This window comes from Leopardus geoffroyi, chromosome A2 (genome assembly GCF_018350155.1).
Source record: "Leopardus geoffroyi isolate Oge1 chromosome A2, O.geoffroyi_Oge1_pat1.0, whole genome shotgun sequence".
NCBI classification, from domain to species: domain Eukaryota; kingdom Metazoa; phylum Chordata; class Mammalia; order Carnivora; family Felidae; genus Leopardus; species Leopardus geoffroyi.
The window spans coordinates 113425668-113445014 of record NC_059331.1 but is presented as its reverse complement, the minus strand read 5'-3'; the positions used below and the strand labels follow the sequence as shown (position 1 = coordinate 113445014).

Below are 19347 nucleotides of genomic sequence, written 5' to 3'. Positions count from 1 at the left end.
CTATCTCACTCCTACAGAATAATGTATCTTTTACCTTTTGAAAAATATACAATAACAGGTTAAATGAGTGTTACTGAAATAATGTTATAAAGATAGAAAAGAATAAAGATAAGAACAAAATGAAAGTAAGATCATGAGTTTCTATGTTATGTAAATATGTTATAGGTTATTACATGTTTTAAGAGAATCTGATATAAAAATATATGAAATTATAGGCATTTTGTCAAGAGATACAGAAGGGCTTTAAAAAGTTAAACAAACCTTCCTAAAGAATTTTAAATTTCATACATTTTATTTTATTTTTTATAAGTTCATTTATTTATCTTAAGACAGAGAGAGAGAGAGAGAGAGAGAGAGAGAGAGAGGCAGAGAGACAGAGGGAGAGAGAGAAGCCCAAGGAGGTTCTGCACTGTCACTATAGAGCCCAACATGGGGCTCAAATCCACAAACTGTAAGATCATGACCAGAGCCAAGATCAAGAGTTGGATGCTCAACCAAAGGAGCCACCTAGGCACCCCTAATTTCATGTATTTTAGAGCTATAATGAGTTATTATAGTCTTCATATAACAGGCTGTATGTGTTTAAAATGTAGAACTTGGTAAGTTTAGACATAACTACACACCCATGAAACCATTACCACAGTCAAGATAATGAACATATCCACTACCTCTAGAAGTTTCCTACAGCCTTTTGTAATCCCCCTCTCCCACACCTCTCAGCTGCCAACCCTCTTCTCCTATAATCACGGACATGCTGTTACTACATATTATTTTTCATTTCCTAAAATTTTATATAAATGAAATCATACAGTATGTATTCTTTTTTCCTCTGGCTTCTTTTGCTCAACATAATTGCTTTGAGATTTATTCATAATACTGAATAAATTAACATTTCATTATTTTTATTGGTGAATGGTATTCCATTGTATGAATATACCACAATTTATATATTCAGTCACCTCTTGATATGAATTTAGGTCATTCCCAGTTTTGGGCTATTACAAGTAAAACTGCTATGAATATTCATATTCAAGACTTTGTGTGGACACATGATTTCATTTCTTTCAGGTAAATACCTAGAAGAGGAATGCTTGGATCAGAAAGTAGATGTATGTTTAATTCTTTAAGAAATTGCCAAACTGTTTTCCAAAGTGAGTTTGCCATTTTGTATTCCCACTAGCAAAATATGGAATGCTTCTGGCTTCATATCACTGCCAACACTTGCTAGAGTCAGTCTTTTTAGTTTCCACCATTGTAATGGTGTGTCATGATATCTCAATTATGAGTTTAATTTGCACTTCTCTAATTACTAATGATGTTTGGCATCTTTTTGTGTGCTTGTTTGCCATATGCACATCTTCTTTGGTAAAATGTCTATTCAAATATTTTGCCCATTTTTCTTTTTCTTTTCTCTTTTTTATTTTTTTTTAAGAGACAGAGAGGGAAAAAGTGAGCAGGGGAGATGGGCAGCGGGAGAGAGAGAGAATCTCAAGCAGGCTCCACACTCAGCACGAAGCCTTAATGTGGAGCCTGATGCAGGGATCGATCCTATGACCCTGGGATCACAACCAGAGCTGAAATCAAGAGTCAGACGCCCAACTGACTAAATCACCCAAGTGCTCCTTTTGCCCATTTTTTCAACTGGGTTTTGTTGGTATTCTTATTATTGTGCTTTGGGAGTTTTTGTATATTTTGGACACAAATCCTTTATTAGATATGTGACTTATAAATGTTTTCTCTCAGATTATGGCCTATCTTTTCATCTCTTAAAAGCATTTTACAAATAGCAAAGGTCTTGATTTTGGTGAAGTCTAATTTATCATATGTTTTTTTTCTCTTTTATGAATTGTGCTTCTGGTGTTGCATCTAGGAAATCTTTGCTAAGGTTTTCCTACTGGATTTTCTTATGGAAGTTTTTGAATTTTAGGTTTTATAGTAAATTCTGTAATCCATTTTGAGTTAATTTTAATCTGTGATCTGAGACATGGATTGAAGATGATTATTTTGTATATTGTTGATACAGCTATAGCATCATTTCTTGAAAAGACCATACATTCATTATTCAATTGCCTTTACTGTACTTTTGTCTAAATACAATTAACCATCTGTGTGTGGGTTTATTTCTTAACTCTATTCCGCTCTATTGATCTATTTTAATATAGCTGTATATTAAGAATTGGAATTAGGTAGTACAGAATCTCCAACTTTGTTCTTTTTCAAAGTTGTTTTGATTATTTTATCCTTTTGAATTTTCATTTATAATCAGTTTGTCAAATTCTACAAAAAAGCCTGCTGAAATATTGATTGGTATTGCCTTGAACCTATAGATCAATTTGGAGAGAACAGATGCCTCAATGATATTGACTCTTCTTATTTATGTACATAGTATATTCCTCAACTTATTTAGGTGTCCTTTCATTTTTCTTAGTAATATTTTATTATTTATTTATTTATTTATTTATTTATTTATTTTTAATATATGAAATTTATTGTCAAATTGGTTTCCATACAACACCCAGTGCTCATCCCAAAAGGTGCCCTCCTCAATACCCATCACCCACCCTCCCCTCCCTCCCACCCCCCATCAACCCTCAGTTTGTTCTCAGTTTTTAACAGTCTCTTATGTTTTGGCTCTCTCCCACTCTAACCTCTTTATTTTTTTTTTTTTCCTTCCCTTCCCCCATGGGTTTCTGTTAAGTTTCTTAGGATCCACATAAGAGTGAAACCATATGGTATCTGTCTTTCTCTGTATGGCTTATTTCACTTAGCATCACACTCTCCAGTTCCATCCACGTTGCTACAAAAGGCCATATTTCATTCTTTCTCATTGCCACGTAATACTCCATTGTGTATATAAACCACAATTTCTTTATCCATTCATCAGTTGATGGACATTTAGGCTCTTTCCATAATTTGGCTATTGTTGAGAGTGCTGCTATGAACATTGGGGTACAAGTGCCCCTATGCATCAGTACTCCTGTATCCCTTGGATAAATTCCTAGCAGGGCTATTGCTGGGTCATAGGGTAGGTCTATTTTTAATTTTCTGAGGAACCTCCACACTGCTTTCCAGAGTGGCTGCACCAATTTGCATTCCCACCAACAGTGCAAGAGGGTTCCCATTTCTCCACATCCTCTCCAGCATCTATAGTCTCCTGATTTGTTCATTTTGGCCACTCTGACTGGCGTGAAGTGATATCTGAGTGTGGTTTTGATTTGTATTTCCCTGATAAGGAGCGACGTTGAACATCTTTTCATGTGCCTGTTGGCCATCCGGATGTCTTCTTTAGAGAAGTCTCTGTTCATGTTTTCTGCCCATTTCTTCACTGGGTTATTTGTTTTTTGGGTGTGGAGTTTGGTGAGCTCGTTATAGATTTTGGATACTAGCCCTTTGTCCCATATGTCATTTGCAAATATCTTTTCCCATTCCGTTGGTTGCCTTTTCGTTTTGTTGGTTGTTTCCTTTGCTGTGCAGAAGCTTTTTATCTTCATAAGGTCCCAGTAATTCACTTTTGCTTTTAATTCCCTTGCCTTTGGGGATGTGTCGAGTAAGAGATTGCTATGGCTGAGGTCAGAGAGGTCTTTTCCTGCTTTCTCCTCTAAGGTTTTGATGGTTTCCTGTCTCACATTCAGGTCCTTTATCCATTTTGAGTTTATTTTTGTGAATGGTGTGAGAAAGTGGTCTAGTTTCAACCTTCTGCATGTTGCTGTCCAGTTCTCCCAGCACCATTTGTTAAAGAGACTGTCTTTTTTCCATTGGATGTTCTTTCCTGCATTGTCAAAGATGAGTTGGCCATTCTTAGTAATATTTTATATATTTCAGTGCATGGATCTTATAATCTTTTATCAAATTTATCCCTAAGTATTTCATATTTTTGACAATATTGTACATGAAATTATTTTTAAAAAATCAATTCCTATTTTTTTATTTTTGTACTTTCTTTTTGGTGCATTCTATAGGATTATTTATATAGATAGTCATGTTGTCTGTGAAGAAAGTTTTCTTTCTTTCCTATTTGGATGCTTTTATTTTCTGGCCTTATTGCACAGGCTGGAACTTGTGGCACAATGTTGAATAGAAGTGGTGAGAGTGTACATCCTTGCCTTGTTCTTGATTTTAGTTCCCTCACTATTGAGAGTGATGTTAGCTATAGATTTGTTGTTTATGCCTTTTATCAGGTTGAGAAAATTTCTTTTAATTCCTGGTTTGCTGAGAGTTATCAGGAATAGACAGTGCATTTTATCAACTGAATTTTATACATTGATTGAGATGATTATTTTTTTCTTAATAAGAAGTATCACATTAATTTCTTAATGTTAGGCCATATTTGTACTCCTTAGATAAATCCTAGTTGGTGATGATATAGTATTCTTTTTATACATTGTTGATTAGACTTACTAAAATTTTGTTAGTAAGTTTTCCATCTATGTTCATGAAGTAAATTTATCTATAAACTTATTTTCTTGTAACATCTTTGTCTAATTTTGATACCAGAGTAATATTGGTCTCATAGAATTGGTCTCATAGAAGAGAGAATCTCTTGGAATCTCATAGGAGATTGGTCTCATAGAATATTTGTCTCTTCAATTTTCTATTTGGTAGAATTCACCAGTTAAGACAATTAGGCCTGAAGTTTTCTTTAAGGAAAGGTTTTCACTACAAATTTAATTTCTTTTTAATAGATATAAGATTAAGTTATTAATTTATTTTTGAGCGGGCTTTGGTAGTTTGTGTCTTTTAAAGAATTTGACCATCTCATCTGAGTTGTAAGATTTATTTTCATAAATGTTTTCATAAGATCATCTTATTCTTTAGAGGAGGGAGAGAGAGAGAGAATGTGAGAGAGAGCATGCATGTAAGTTGGGGAGGGGCAGAAGGAGAGGGAAAGAGAACCTTTCTCCTTTTTTTTTCTAATTTTTTTTATGTTTATTTACTTTTGAGAGAAAGAGAGAGAGAGACAGAGGTGTGAACAGGGGAGGGGCAGACGCAGAATCTGAAGCAGGGTCCAGGCTCTGAGCTGTCAGCACAGAGCCCAAGGCAGGGCTTGAACTCACAGACTGTGAGATCATGACCTGAGCTGAAGTTGGACGCTTAACCAAGTGAGCCACCCAGGCTCCATGGGAAAGAGAGAATCTTAAGCAGTCTCCATGATCAGAGAGGAACTCTCACAACCCTTAGATCATGACCTGAGCTGAAATCAAGAGTCAGATGCTGAAATGACTGAGCAACCCAGACACCCCTATTATTCTTTTAATATAGGTAGAACTTGTAGTGATGTTACCATGCTCATTCTTGATATTGGTAATTTGTATCTTCTTTCTTAAATTGTTCAGTCAGTCCAGTGGTTTTTCAGTTTACTGAGGCTCTCAAATAACCAGTTTTGGATTTCACTGATTTTTTTTTCTTATTTAAAAAAAAAGTTAATTTATTTATTTTGAGAGAGAGTGAGAGCACATGCAAGTGGGGTGAGGGGCAGAAAGAGGGGGAGAGAAAATTCAAAACAGACTCTATGCTCAGAGCAGAGCCCGACTTGGGGCTCAGTCTCATGACCATGACATCATGATCTGAGCTGAGATCAAGAATGGGATGCTTAGCCAACTGAGCCACCCAGGTGCCCCAACTTTTTTCTTTATAATTACCTTCTTCCTTCTAGTTTCTTAAGGCATAAGTTTATTAATTTGAGATCTTTCTTTTTATGTATAAATTTCTTTCTCAGTAATACTTTAAGCCTCATCTCACATTTTTTTTAAACTGGAGTTATTTTTATTTTTTTAAAGTTTTATTTTTTTTAATTTTTATTTATTTATTTTCCAACGTTTATTTATTTTTGGGACAGAGAGAGACAGAGCATGAACGGGGGAGGGGCAGAGAGAGAGAGAGAGAGACACAGAATCGGAAACAGGCTCCAGGCTCTGAGCCATCAGCCCAGAGCCCGACGCGGGGCTCGAACTCACGGACCGCAAGATCGTGACCTGGCTGAATCGGACGCTTAACCGACTGCGCCACCCAGGCGCCCCTAAAGTTTTTATTTAAATTTCAGTTAGTTAATATATAGTGTAATATTAGTTTCAGGTGTACATTATAGTGACTCAACACTTCCATACATCACCTGGTGCTCATCATGACAAGTGCACGCCTTAATCTCCATCACCTATTTAATCCACCTCCCATCCATCTCCTGTCTGGTAACCATCACTTTGTTCTCTATAGTTAAGAGTCTGTTTTTTGGTTTGCCTTTCTTTATCTTGCTTTCCTTCCCCCCCACCCCTTTACTCATTTGTTTTGTTTCTTAAATCATACGGGAATTTGTCTTTCTCTGACTTATTTTACTTGGCATAATAGTCTCTAGCTCCATCCATGACATTGCAAAAGGCAGATTGCATTTTTTTTTATAGAGGAGTCATATTCCATTGTATGTATATGTATGTATTCATAGTAGTATTCATTTACTAATGTACAATTGCAGTGTTTTCATAAATTGGCAATTGTAGACAATGCAGCTATAAACATTGGGGTGCATATATTCCTTTGAATTAGTATTTTTGTATTCCTTGGGTAAATACCCAGTAGTACAATTGCTGGATTATAGGGTACATTTTAATTATGTTTGGCATCATTTTCATTCAGCTCAAAATACTTTGGAATTTCTCTTTTGATTTCTTCTTTGATCCATGCATTATTTAGAAGTGAGTTGCTTAGCTTCCAAATATTTCAAGATTTCCAGTCCACTTCTGTGCTTGATCCCTTCTCTTCTCTTCTTTCCTCTTCTCTCTTCTCTTCTCTCTTCTCTTCTCTTCAGATTTTACTTTTAAGTAATCTCTACATCCAACGTGAAGCCTGAACCTACAATTCCAAGATCAAGAGTCGCATGCTCTACCAACTGAGCCAGCCAGGTGTCCCTCTGCTCTTGATTTCTGATATAATTCCACTTTGGTGAAGTAATATATATTGCATTACTTGAATTTTTAAAAACATATTGAGACCTGTGTTATGGCTTAGAATATGGTCTGTCTTGATAAATGTTTCAGACGCATTTGAGAAGAATGTGTATTCTTCTGTTGATAGGTGGAGTCTTCCATAAATGTCTATTAGTTCAAGCTGGTTGAGAGTGCTGTTAAAGTCATCTATACCCCTGCTGAATTTTAGCCTACTTGTTTCGTCAATATTTAAGAGAAGTATTGAAATCTCTGGTAAAACTATAAATTTTTATTCTCTTTTTGGTTCTTTTATATATTGATCCTTTAATATAATTATGAAAAAAAACCCCTCTTTATCCCTGGTAATATTTTATTGCTTTGAAATATACTTTGACAACTATTAACATCACAGTCTATCTTCAAGTAATATTACATATCACTTAGGAGCCTTAAAATAGAATATTTCCATTTCTCCCTCCTAGTCTTTTGGATACTGTTTTTACAAATTTTTACTTATACTTCTGTAATAAACCCTATACTGCAATGTTATTTTTTTCTTAAAAAAGTAAATTATTTTTGAAATACACTTATAAAAGTATTATTGGGGTGCCTGGCTGGCTCATTCAGTAAAGGATGTGACCTTTTTTTAAGTTTATTTATTTTGAGAGACAGCGTGCGTGTGCATGCATGCAAGTGAGGGAGAGACAGAGAGAGAGGGAGAGAGAGGATCCCAAGCAGGTCTGCACTGTCTGCACAGAGCCAACGCAGGGCTCTGTCCCACAAACCATGAGATTATGACCTGAGCCGAAATCAAGAGTTGGACGCTTAACTGACTGAGCCGCCCAGGTGCGCCAAGCATGTGACTCTTGAACTCAGGGTCAAGAATTCAAGTCTCATGTTGGGCCTGGAGACTACTTAAAAAAATTATTAATCATTACTATTATTACATTAGTCCATTTATTACTATTTTGAATATTTTTTATTCCTTTGTGTAGATTCAGATTTCCATGTGGTATCACTTTCTTTCTGCTTGAAGGCCTTCTTTTAACATTTCTAGTACTGTAGGTCTGGTGGTGATAAATTACTTTAGCCTTTTTTTCCTGAAAAATTCTGTACATTGTCTTATTTTTGAAAAATATTTTTCTGTGTAGCATTTTGATTTTTTTTCTTTTTAGTACTTTCAAGATACTACTCTATTGTCTTCTGGCTTGCATTGTGTCTAATAAGAAGTCTGTGATTTTCTTATTTTTTCCCCTTCCACATGTTATGCTGATATTCTCTGGCTGCCTTAAAATTTTTCTCCTTATTGCAGGTTTTAAGCAATTTGGTTATGATGTGCCTTGGCATAGTGTACCCTATATTTCTTGTATTTGGAATTTAATAAGCTTTTTGGATCTGTAGTTTTTAGTTCTCACCAAATTTGGGAAAAATTTTCATTGTTCAAATGTTTTTTACTCTTCCTTTGGGAACATATGAAATACAGTAACTGTTTAATGTTCCTACTCATTCTACCAAGTGTGTCATTTCTGGGTTTATTTCTATTGATTGAGTTACTTCATTTTGGGAACTATTTTCTTGCTTCTTTACTTGACTGGTAATTTTTGATTGGATGACAAATACTATAAATTTTACTTATTGGGTATGTTTGAATTATCATTTTTTTAATACTTTATTTTTTCAGTAATCTCTGCACCCAACATGGGGCTTGAACTTACAATGCCGAGATCAAGAGTTGCATGCTCTACTGACTGAGCCAGCCAGGTGCCCTGGTATTTTTGAATTCTTAAATATTTATTATGGAGCTTTGTACTGGAACACATTTAAATTACTTGGAAATAGTTTGATCCCTTTGAGGTTTGCTTTTAAGCTTTGTTAGTTGGGCTCATAGCTATGTTTAGTATGGGACTATTCCCCCTTTTCCCCCAAACTCTGAGGAAATACATTCCTTAATATCCAACTCAATGACCCATGAATTTAGAGACTGCTCACTTGAGCTGGTTTAATAAGAAGTACTTTTTTTTTTAAGTTTATTTATTTATTTTGAGAGAGAGAGAGAGAGTGGGAGAGGGGCAGAGAGAGAGCAAGAGAGAATCCCTAGCAGGCTCTGCACAGTCAGTGCTCAAACTCACAAACTGTGAGATCATGACCTGAGCAGAAATCAAGAGTTGGACACTTAACCGACGAAGCCACCCTGGTGCCCTAATAACTACTTTTAAACTAGTGGTACCAGAGGCGGGGGTTGGTTAAACAAGTGATGGAGATTCAGTAGTGCATTTATCATGATGAGCACTGGGTGATGTACAGAAGTGTAGAATTACTATACTGTCCATCTGAAACTAATATAACACTGTATGTTAACTAGCTGGAATTAAAATAAAAACTTAAAAGAATAAGAACTACTCCTGACCCTTTGTAAGCCTTTGTGAAAGGACTGTTCTCTTTCCTCCTTTCCGGCACATCTTTCCTCTGCTGTTGGCAGTTTTCTTAATGTGCTGATCAGTACTCAGATGAAGACTCAGTGGAGAACCTATGAAGATCTTTGGAACTCTGAGAAACTCTTTTCTTTTAGTTCTTTGTTCTAAGGATGCTGCCTAATTTGGCTTCCTGGGCTCTGCATGGGTTTCCCCTTCTAGCTCTGAGGCTTGGAAACTATCCAGGCAGTAACCTGGATCAGTGATAAGATTTATTTGATTTGTTTCTTTTTCCTCAGGGATCACGATGTCCAATGTTAGAAAATTGTTCCACATATTTTGTTCTGTTTCTTAGGTGTTTCAAGCAGAAAGGTAAACCCGGTTCCTGTTAACCTATCTTGGCTGAAAGCAGAAATCTCTAATTTCATCTGGTTTTCATAGCATTTGACACAAATGATCTCTTCCTCTTTTGTGACACTTTCCTTTGTTGGCTTCTATGATACCATACTCTCCTGGCTTTCTTTTTATTTTCTAGCCATTCTCTAGATTCCTTTGTTGGCGACTGCTTTTCTACCTGAATTTAAATTCTGCTGGGTCCTGCTTCTCAATATCCTGTCCTAGTTGCTTCTCCATCTGTAATTTATTTCTAATTGGACAGCTTTAATCAGGTCCATCAGGTCCATTACTTAACCACTGTCATCTCTTCCCTGCCTTGGTTCCCAAACACCATTCTCCACACAGCAGCCAAATCAAACAGATTGGTTCATGCACTTTTCTGAATAAGACCCTCTCATGCAACAGTTCTTAACCTGCTTTGTGTCAGGGACTCCTCTGGAAGACTGATGAAATCTGAGGACTCCTAACCAGAAGGATTTATAACAATGTGCTAAATAACCCATGGGTCTCAAAGAAAACCAATAAATTGAAATACAGTATTCAAAATATTTAACAAAAAATTTAAAGTTGTGATACAGTTATGGTTGTGTTTCATTATTAGCATATTGAATAACAAGATATAATAGTGATGAGTGTAAAGATATTCTAACATGTCTATAACAACTGTAATGAGATATCAAAATTTCTGTGATTTTCATTGGTGATGTTATAGGCCCTGGTCATAATACTGTAGTTTGTTGTTCATATTCATAATTAAATTAATTTTTCATCAAGGATAGGTGGGAAAAAAAGTTATGATATTTTTTCTAATTCAGGTTAATTGCCTCTGAATTCCGTCCAGATTTTCCTTGTGGATCATGGACCACTGGTTAAAAACCTCTGATGGCTTTCTGACAGAGTAAGAAAAGAATCTAAAAGACAAGATCAAAATCTTACTATGGTCTACAAGGTGCTGCCTGATCCAGCCCCTGAGTATCTCACACAACTCTTTGCCCATCTTTCTCCTTAGTCACTGTGACCCCCAACTCCAGGCCCTTATATTAGCTGTTCCCCCTATTTAAAATAATACCACCTCTGTCCTGGCTACTGATTTATTACCTTTTGGGTCCAAATGCACCCTTTTACCTGATAAATATTTTTCCTTTATCAGATAGTAAGATGTCAAGCTGTGTCAGTTGAGGGTACTGGAAAAACACTACAGGGGGGAATTTTTCTTTCTGGTGGCTTACTGGGAAGGCTCCTGCAGGATGAGTTTTTCTCTCTGCTACTCTGCTTGCACAGTTTTTTTCAGAGTTAATTGAGTGCAGTTTTCTCTTGTGTTTGGCCACCAAGTGCTTTGTCCAGCTCTTGGCTTGGCCAGGAGAGGCCTAACCATGGGACCCAGATAGCACTGGCCTGTGATTCAGCCAGGTCACTAACGCATGCACCTTACTACACATGGGGCTGTACTTGACTCTGGCATAGGGCAACCTGTCCAGTTCCTGGTTCCAACAGTGCCCTGTAGCTTCTCCTGGCACCTAGGGATTCTGGCATGCCACAGGACAGATTTCCAGCAAACCCCACCAGTGAGGTATCTTATCAACTTCTCTGCCATCCAGTGAACAAAAGCTGTGCCCTTTGAAGTGAGGCATGAATCTCAACCTTGGCTGGGGAAGAATCAGGGCTCTTCTTTGGGTCTCTATTTCAACCTCACTAGTGGATGCTACTTTTGTCTGCTACCTCTGCATTCTTTAGAATTCTCTTAATTTTCACTGGCCAAATATTCTATGTCTAAAGGAACTAGAAAAGGAAGAGCAAAGCCCATTCTTAAGAGATTTCTTGCCTCCAAAATGACCTGTGACATAAATGCAGTCTTATTTGAAGACCTCTTTCTTAGAGCATTACTGTAATACTACAGTGGAGTTTGGGAAAGATTTGCTTTATACACTTAGTGCTAAAGTAATATTTTATCATATATTCTAAATATTATAAGAATTAAATGAAAATTAATTGGAGAACATGTGGGTAAAACTTGTTGATATTTGTTAAACCATTACCTCTTTATATTGGATGGATTCCTCAGACTTGCCAGTAAAGTCTGACTTGATGTTACTCATAGAGCACAGAGAAACTGAGTTGGTATTTTTTTCAGTAGAATATGCCATTGGTCCCATCTGTTCATCAGCTTTTTTAATATCCTTAAATGAAGAATATACATGTCACCATTAGAATAATGCCTTCAAAATTCAAAAGAATTTTATTAAGCATCCCTCTAAAACTGTATTGCAACTGATACTGAAACTGATATATTCTTGTGCAGTTCTTGCTGAAGTTTTCAGGCGTGATAGAGGACTAGTAAGTCCAACTTATACTAAAATGTTAGTGGATGACAATAGCTTATTGTGCTTTCTTTTCCAAAGACCTGTATAATTAACTGGAGAGAACAATGCCTTAGTTGAAAACAACTATTCCACTAGAAGGGACAGATTTTAGTAAAAAGAACTTTGTGAGGGAGAAGACTTCAAAGATACTCTTTCTGATTCCTTATTCCTAGCCTTTCATGAAACTTATAAATTTATAACATATAGCTAGGCGCTTAAATGTGATGCTGGCTCTAGGCTTGAGAGAGATGTCAGGAGACAATAACACTTGCTAGGCCTGCAACTGCTGCCCCTTCCAAACTGATTGGAAAGCAACTCAATGGGCCAGCTCCTAGAGAATAAGAAATCGCAGAGACATCAAGTTAACTTTAAAGACACTGTTTAAATGATAGGGCAAGGAGGAAGTTCTAAACCAGACTGCTCTAAGTCTAGTTTTTGGGTTTTTTGGCTACTCAGAGAAATGAGATCAGATTTAGTGAAATAAAGAAAAACTACACATTCTCTGCTCAACTGAATATGGTGTGAGTAAATTTGTGACTTCCCCACGAAGAGATGAAGAGGGAGACAAGACAGAAATGAGGAGCCCAGTTTGGATGATGGTGTCCCAGACCAGGTTGGAGCAGAGACAGACAGCCTTAGGTGGATTTAGGTGCAAAAGAGCATATGCATATGGAAGGCTTTCCAGACACTGTGCTTCTTTGACAAGCTTAACAACTGTTAATCAGTCATTTCAAAGTATGGTAAGCTTTAACCAGCTTTATAGTATCTTAACATCTTTAATCAGACATTCTTTTATGCTATCACTTTCTTTTTTTTTTTTTTTTTTTTTTTCTATAAATTTCTCTACCAAGAAAGAAATCATTTACTTGGCCTTTTTTCAGGAGCTATTTATTTTGTGGCAGGCTTAAAATGAAATTTTGACCTCTTCTCATAATAAATTTTTCTAAGAAGGTGTCTAACAGGTCAAAGACAATTTCTTTTCCTGAGAAGCCTGCTAGACAAAATACTTATGATAGGAAGTTTTGGTATGTATCTATCTACCAGTTTTTATTTCATTTTCATGTGAAAAAATCACTAAAGGAATATGTCTGTAAGTAATCATATATGTTTAAGATAAATAATTACAGCATTACTCTTCCTGGTTTGAACTTTTCTAAAAAGGTTGATTGGATAATACTAACAATAGTAATATAATAAAATTTAGTATGCCAACAGTAACTCTAAATACTTTACATGAATGACTCATTTAAGACTTACAGTAATTCATAACTAAGTTACTTTTATTTTCTCCATGTTAAAGATTAGAAAACTGAGGCACAGGGAATTTAAATAACTTGCCTAAGGGCCTAAAACTATTAAGTGGCATAGTCAGAATTTCAAATTACAGTGTCTCCAGAGCTCATAACCCTAACCACTGCTATGCTGCTTCTTGTGATTGATTCTCTTAACAACAGTAACTTTACAACACTTATGAGCATCACGAATTCTAACAAACTGATTCATTTGGACATTACAGGTATAGTGGCAAATAAGCACTTCCAGAGTTTCAGAAATGCGTCACTGTTTATGTAGATACCACAGATGTTATGTTTGCTATGCAGTACCCAGAATACTGTAGTTGTTCACTGAGTGTTAAAAATGGTATTGTTTTATCAGAATGAACCTTATTTTTGGTAATCAGAGACTACTAATCCATTTTGAATAAGGTGTTTTAAATACTTATACATTTATACCACAAACATTCCATTTTTGTTTTCCTTACATTGTGAAACTCTTTAACATAAGACATAATAATGGAGTTTTAGTTTAGTTATAATGAAAAATAAAGGCACGTTACTTCAAAGAAAGATACGAGTGTAGTAGCTTTAAAAAACATCAAAATAGGGTTAATTTAACCATAGCTATTTCCTTTTATTGGTATCCTTATTAGTTTGAAAGTATGGAACTTAATAATTTCATAAATTGTTAAGTGTACTCTGGAATGAAAATCATACAGATTCAACTGTCATATAATGGCTAATTTTATTTTTAAAGAAAAATATGGCCTAATATGAAATAAAATTGAAACTGGCAGGTTTTGAATCTATATAAGATTACATTTTCAAACTTTTTTTTTTTTTTACTATGCTTTATAGAAGGTGTTTAAAAATAATTCATTCTAGCATTGTGGAGAAAGCTACGGTTCAGAATGTGAAGTTTTAAGTGTGAGGAGGACATGGAGGCTCATAATTTTCTAAATTTCATAATTTGTGAAATAATATTTTTAATTAAGTTTTCCATTGTAATTCCAGTACAGTTAACATACAGTGTTATATTAGTTCCATGCATACAATATAGTGATTCAACAATTCCATACATTTTGACCTACGTACTGACCTATTTTCACTGAGCATTATACTCTCTAGCTCTGTCCATGTCATTTCAAATGGTAAGATTTCATAATTTTTTATGGCTGAATAATGTTCCACTGTATATATACACCACATCTTCTTTATCCATTTATCAATCAAAGGACACTTGGGCTGTTTCTATAATTTGGCTATTGTAAATAAAGTTGCAATAAATACAGGGGTGAATGTATCCCTTTGAATTAGTGTTTTTGTATTTTTTGGGTGAATACCAAGTAGTGCAACAACTGGATAATAGGACAGTTTTACTTTCAACTTTTTGAGGACCCTCTATTCTGTTTTCCACAGTGGCTTCATCAGTTTACATTCCCACCAATAGTGCATGAGGGTTTTTCTTCACACCCTCACTAACACTTGTTGTTTCTTTTTTCTTTTCTTTTTTTTTATTTATTTTGAGAGAAAGAAAGAGAGAAAGAGAGTGCGTGTGCAGGTGTGGGGCAGAGAGAGAGAGGGCTCTCAGTGTAGAGCCCGATGTGGGGCTCAACCCCATGTACCATGAGACCATGACCTGAGCCAAAATCCGGAGTTGGATGCTTAACCAAGTGAGCCATACAGGCATCCATTTCTTGTGTTTTTGATTTTCACCATTTTGATAGGTGTGAGGTGATATCTCACTGTAGTTTTGATTTGAATTTCTCTGATGATGAGTGATGTTGAGCATTTTTTCATGTTGGTCATCTGGATGTCTTCTTTGGAAGCCTGTTTTCAGTGTGCCTGGCAAATATTAGGTGCTAGGTACCCATTAATTCTTTAATTTTCATCATATTGTCTAGCACAATGCTGGGGATATTAGTCACATTGCATTTATTCACAGAGGAATTATAAATAAGCCTTGGTTGCTTTGTGAAATCTAAGATTATGATCCAGGACCTCTGTGGTATGATCTCTGAAAGGTTAAAAAAAAAAAACAACCCTGCTAACATAGCATTATGTTACATAAACATTACCTGTGACATTACAAGTGAATAATATACACCTTGTTTTGCCATTAATTCAGCATGTATTCCTTTTTCTGCCACCATCCCATCTTTTATGGTCACAATCAGATCTGCACTTCGAATAGTGGAAAGTCGGTGTGCTATGACAATTGTAGTTCGACCTTTGCTTGCCTACAAAACAGTAAGTATAGAAAACAAATATGAAATTAATAGAAATAACAAACTTTGCAATATTCAAAAAAGCTTGTTATTTTAAATATTAAGGAATCCTTGAATCTAGAAATTTGGACTTAAATGGATTAGGAAGACCAATAAAAATAATTTGGTAATTTAAAATGTAAACATACTCCTATCATAAGATCCATCCATTTAAATCCCAGATATTTATTCAAGGGAAATAAAAGTGCATGTCCACAGAAAGGCTTACATATGAATGTTCAGAGCAACCTTATGTGTAATATCCCAAAACTACAAACAAACTTAATAACTTAAATGGGCATCGATACCAATAAGCTCAAACATTCCATACAATGGAATACTATTTACCAATAAAAAGGAACTATTGATACATTCCACAATAAGGACAGGTCTGAAAACAAGTACGCTGAGTGCAAGAAGTCAGAGAGTATAGAATACATAATGTATGATTCTATATACACAAAGTTCTAGAAAATACGTACTAATTTATACTGGCAGTAAACAAACCAGGGGTGGTCAAGAGCCAGGCAGAGGAAAGAGGGTTGGGATGGAATATTTACAAAAAGCATGTAAAAGTTTTGAGGAATGATTGGTTGGCTATGTTGATTGTGGTGGTTTCACAGGTGTACATTTATGCCCAAACTTTTCTAAGTGTATACTTTTATATGTGCAGTGTAAGTCAATTAAACCTCAAAAAAAGCTGTTAGGAAAAAGAATCTCAAACAAAAGAACCAGCTTATTTATACCACCCAAGGTGGCCATTCTTGAAGTTCTGTAAGAATCCTGAATGGGACTGAGGCATTTTAATAAATGTTATGCAAATGTAATAATAAAGTAGATTGAGGAGCAACTAACTATTGTAGGTAGAAAGATTTATTTTTCTTAATTTTGGCAAAGTCTGATGAAGCACACATAATTATATTGTTAATTGGCAATTACTAGAATATGTGAGTTTCTCTTGGTGATATTTATGTGATATAGTCTGAAAAAGACAAGTCTAAACACTAAAATGTGTAGTGCTCCCTTTATTTTTCATAGTGCAAATATAGACTTCTTTTCCTTCCAAGATTTTATTTAAATTCGTTAGTTAACACATAGTGTAGTATTGGTTTCTGGAGTAGAATTTAGTGATTCCAAACTTACATATAACACCCAGGACTCATCACAACAAGTGCCCTCCTTAATGCCCATCACCCATTTAGCCCATTCCAATAAACAGTGGAGCTCATGCATCCCTTCAAATTAGTATTTCTGTATCCTTTGGGTAAATACCTAGTAGTGCAATTGTGGGGGTAGTCCTATTTTTAACTTTTTTGAGGAAATCTCCATACTGTTTTCCAGAATAGCTGCACCAATTTGCATTCCCATCAACAGTGTAAGAGAGCTCCCCTTTCTCTTCATCCTTGCCAACACCTGTTATTTTTTGTGTTGTTAATTTTAGCCATTCTGACAGATGTGAGGTGATATCCCATTGTGGTTTTGATTTGCATTTCCCTGATGATGAGTGATGTTGAGCATTTTTTCATGTGTCTGTTAGCCATTTGTATATCTTCTTTAGACAAATGTCTGTTCATGTCTTCTGCCCATTTCTTAACTGGATTACTTATTTTTTTGATGTTGAGTTTGATAAGTTCTTTATAGATTTTGAATACTAGCCCTTTAACCAATATGTAATTTGCAAATATCTTTTCCCATTCTGTTGGTTGCCTTTTAGTTTCGTTGATTGTTTCCTTTGCTGTGCAGAAGCTTTTTATCTTGGTGAAGTCCCAATAGTTCATTTTTGCTTTTGTTTCCCTTGCCTCCAGAGACGTGTCTAGTAAGAAGTTGCTGCAGCTGAGGTTAAAGAGATTGTTGCCTGTGTTCTCCTCTAGGATTCTGATGGTTTCCTGACTCACATTTAGGTTTTTCATCCCTTTTGAGTATATTTTTGTGTATGGTGTAAGAAAGTGGTCCTATATAAACATGGGTGAATGATAACTGGGAAGAGAGTTTTTATTGTTTGTTTTTTGTTTTCCTCAGTCTATTATTTTTATGTGGTAATTCTAAGTCTTGCTTATGAATGGTATAATACAATAGGCAAATTTTTTTGTTTTATTTTTTAATAAAATTTTTTTTTCAGTTTATTTAGAGGCAGCACACGTGCATGTGAGTAGGGGAGGGGCAGAAAGAGTGGGAGAGAGAGAGAGAGAGAGAGAGAGAGAGAGAGAGAGAGAATATGAGAATCCCCAGCAGGCTCTGCACTATCAGCACAGAGCCTAATGTGGGGCTCAAACTCGTGAACCATGAGATCATGACCTGAGCCAAAACCAAGAGTCAGACGCTTAAACAACTGAGCCATCCAGGCAACCCTAGTTTAGTTTTTTAAAATCAACTTTATTTTAGGATGGTTTCAATTTAGGGAAAATGTGCCAAGATACTACGGTATTCATGTACCCTGCACACAGTATCCCCCAGTGTCAATATCTGACATTTCTATGGTGCATTTTTTACAACAAATGAACCAGTATCAATATCTTATCAACTAAATTCTATACTTTATTCATATTTCCTTAATATTTACCTATTATCTTTTTTCTGCTCCCAGATCCCCTTCAAAATACATTGCCACTTAGGCATCATGTCTCCTCAGGCTCCTCTTAGTTGTGACAATTTCTCAGATATTCCTTATTTTGTACGAACTTGGTATTTTTGAGGAATACCAGTCAGATACTCTGTAAAATGTCTCTCAATTTGCATTTGTCTGACGTGCCTAAGTTTTAGAGGTAAGACATTCAGCCTATACTAATCCCACTTTTCTCATTTGAACTTCAAGTCTGAATTGTATTCTGGATCTTGGAGACCTGAGACTTGCCTACAGCACCTTAAAGGGGAATGAATGTAAGGATGTTGTTGTTGAGCAGGCATTCATTAGGACTATCAGTGCAAAGGTGAAAACACTCAAGACACCCAGGTTCCTGACCCATATCTCTCTCATTTATTCAATTACATTTCCTTGAGGTGACAAATGTTATTTCTTAAAAGCAACCAGATCTCAAAACTTACTGATGAAGCTATAAGATGTTACCAATTAGCTCAATGATTTCAAAATACTATTAAATATTTCTCATAGCAAATTAATATGTATGAAATTTACTTAAAAATATAAAAGGGCACATATAACACACATACTCTAAGGAGAATGTAGGACAGAAGAACTTGTAAAATCAAACAATGGGGAGACTGCAATTAGAAAAGGTTTGAGAATAGTATGCAGTCTCGTGACATAATCAGAATTATAAGGTTTCCTGAAGCAGGTTGTATTATTCTAGACCTTCTTTTCTTCATGGGAGACTCACTTTGCAGGCATTTTTACAGACCTATCTACTAATATTTCTTCACTTCTTAGGCATTACTTATGGAACAAGTTTACTTATTTTGCAAAAGTTCATGCTGTTGTCTGACATCTGAAAACAGAGAGTAAGGGATGACATTTCTGCAGCTGTGCCTCAGTGAGCACTGATGTTCCCTCAGACTGGAATGGCCTGCACTTACTCATCTCTACCATCTTTACTCTGCTAAGCTCATGATCTAAACTCTAAACATTTGATTAACTTATTATAGAATGATTAATGTCTGAGTGTATCAAATAAATTACAGAAATGCCTAACACTTTAAAAGGGAAAAAAGCTCTATGCTCTAAAAGCCTACAAAATGGGCCTAAAAGTATTGTACATACTCAA

The 19347-nt window shown here is 35.6% G+C and overlaps 1 protein-coding gene across 1 annotated transcript in view; it reads right to left on the bottom strand.

Moving 5' to 3' along the window:
• The window catches only part of ABCB5 (ATP binding cassette subfamily B member 5), a 140639-nt gene that overhangs the window by 49569 nt on the left and 71723 nt on the right, over positions 1 to 19347 (bottom strand). The window contains exons 15-16 of the mRNA XM_045495045.1: positions 15440 to 15601; positions 11761 to 11901 (exon numbers count right to left, since the gene is read on the bottom strand). Of these exons, the coding sequence (XP_045351001.1) occupies positions 11761 to 11901; positions 15440 to 15601 (303 nt within the window). The remainder of the gene's footprint in view (positions 1 to 11760; positions 11902 to 15439; positions 15602 to 19347) is intronic.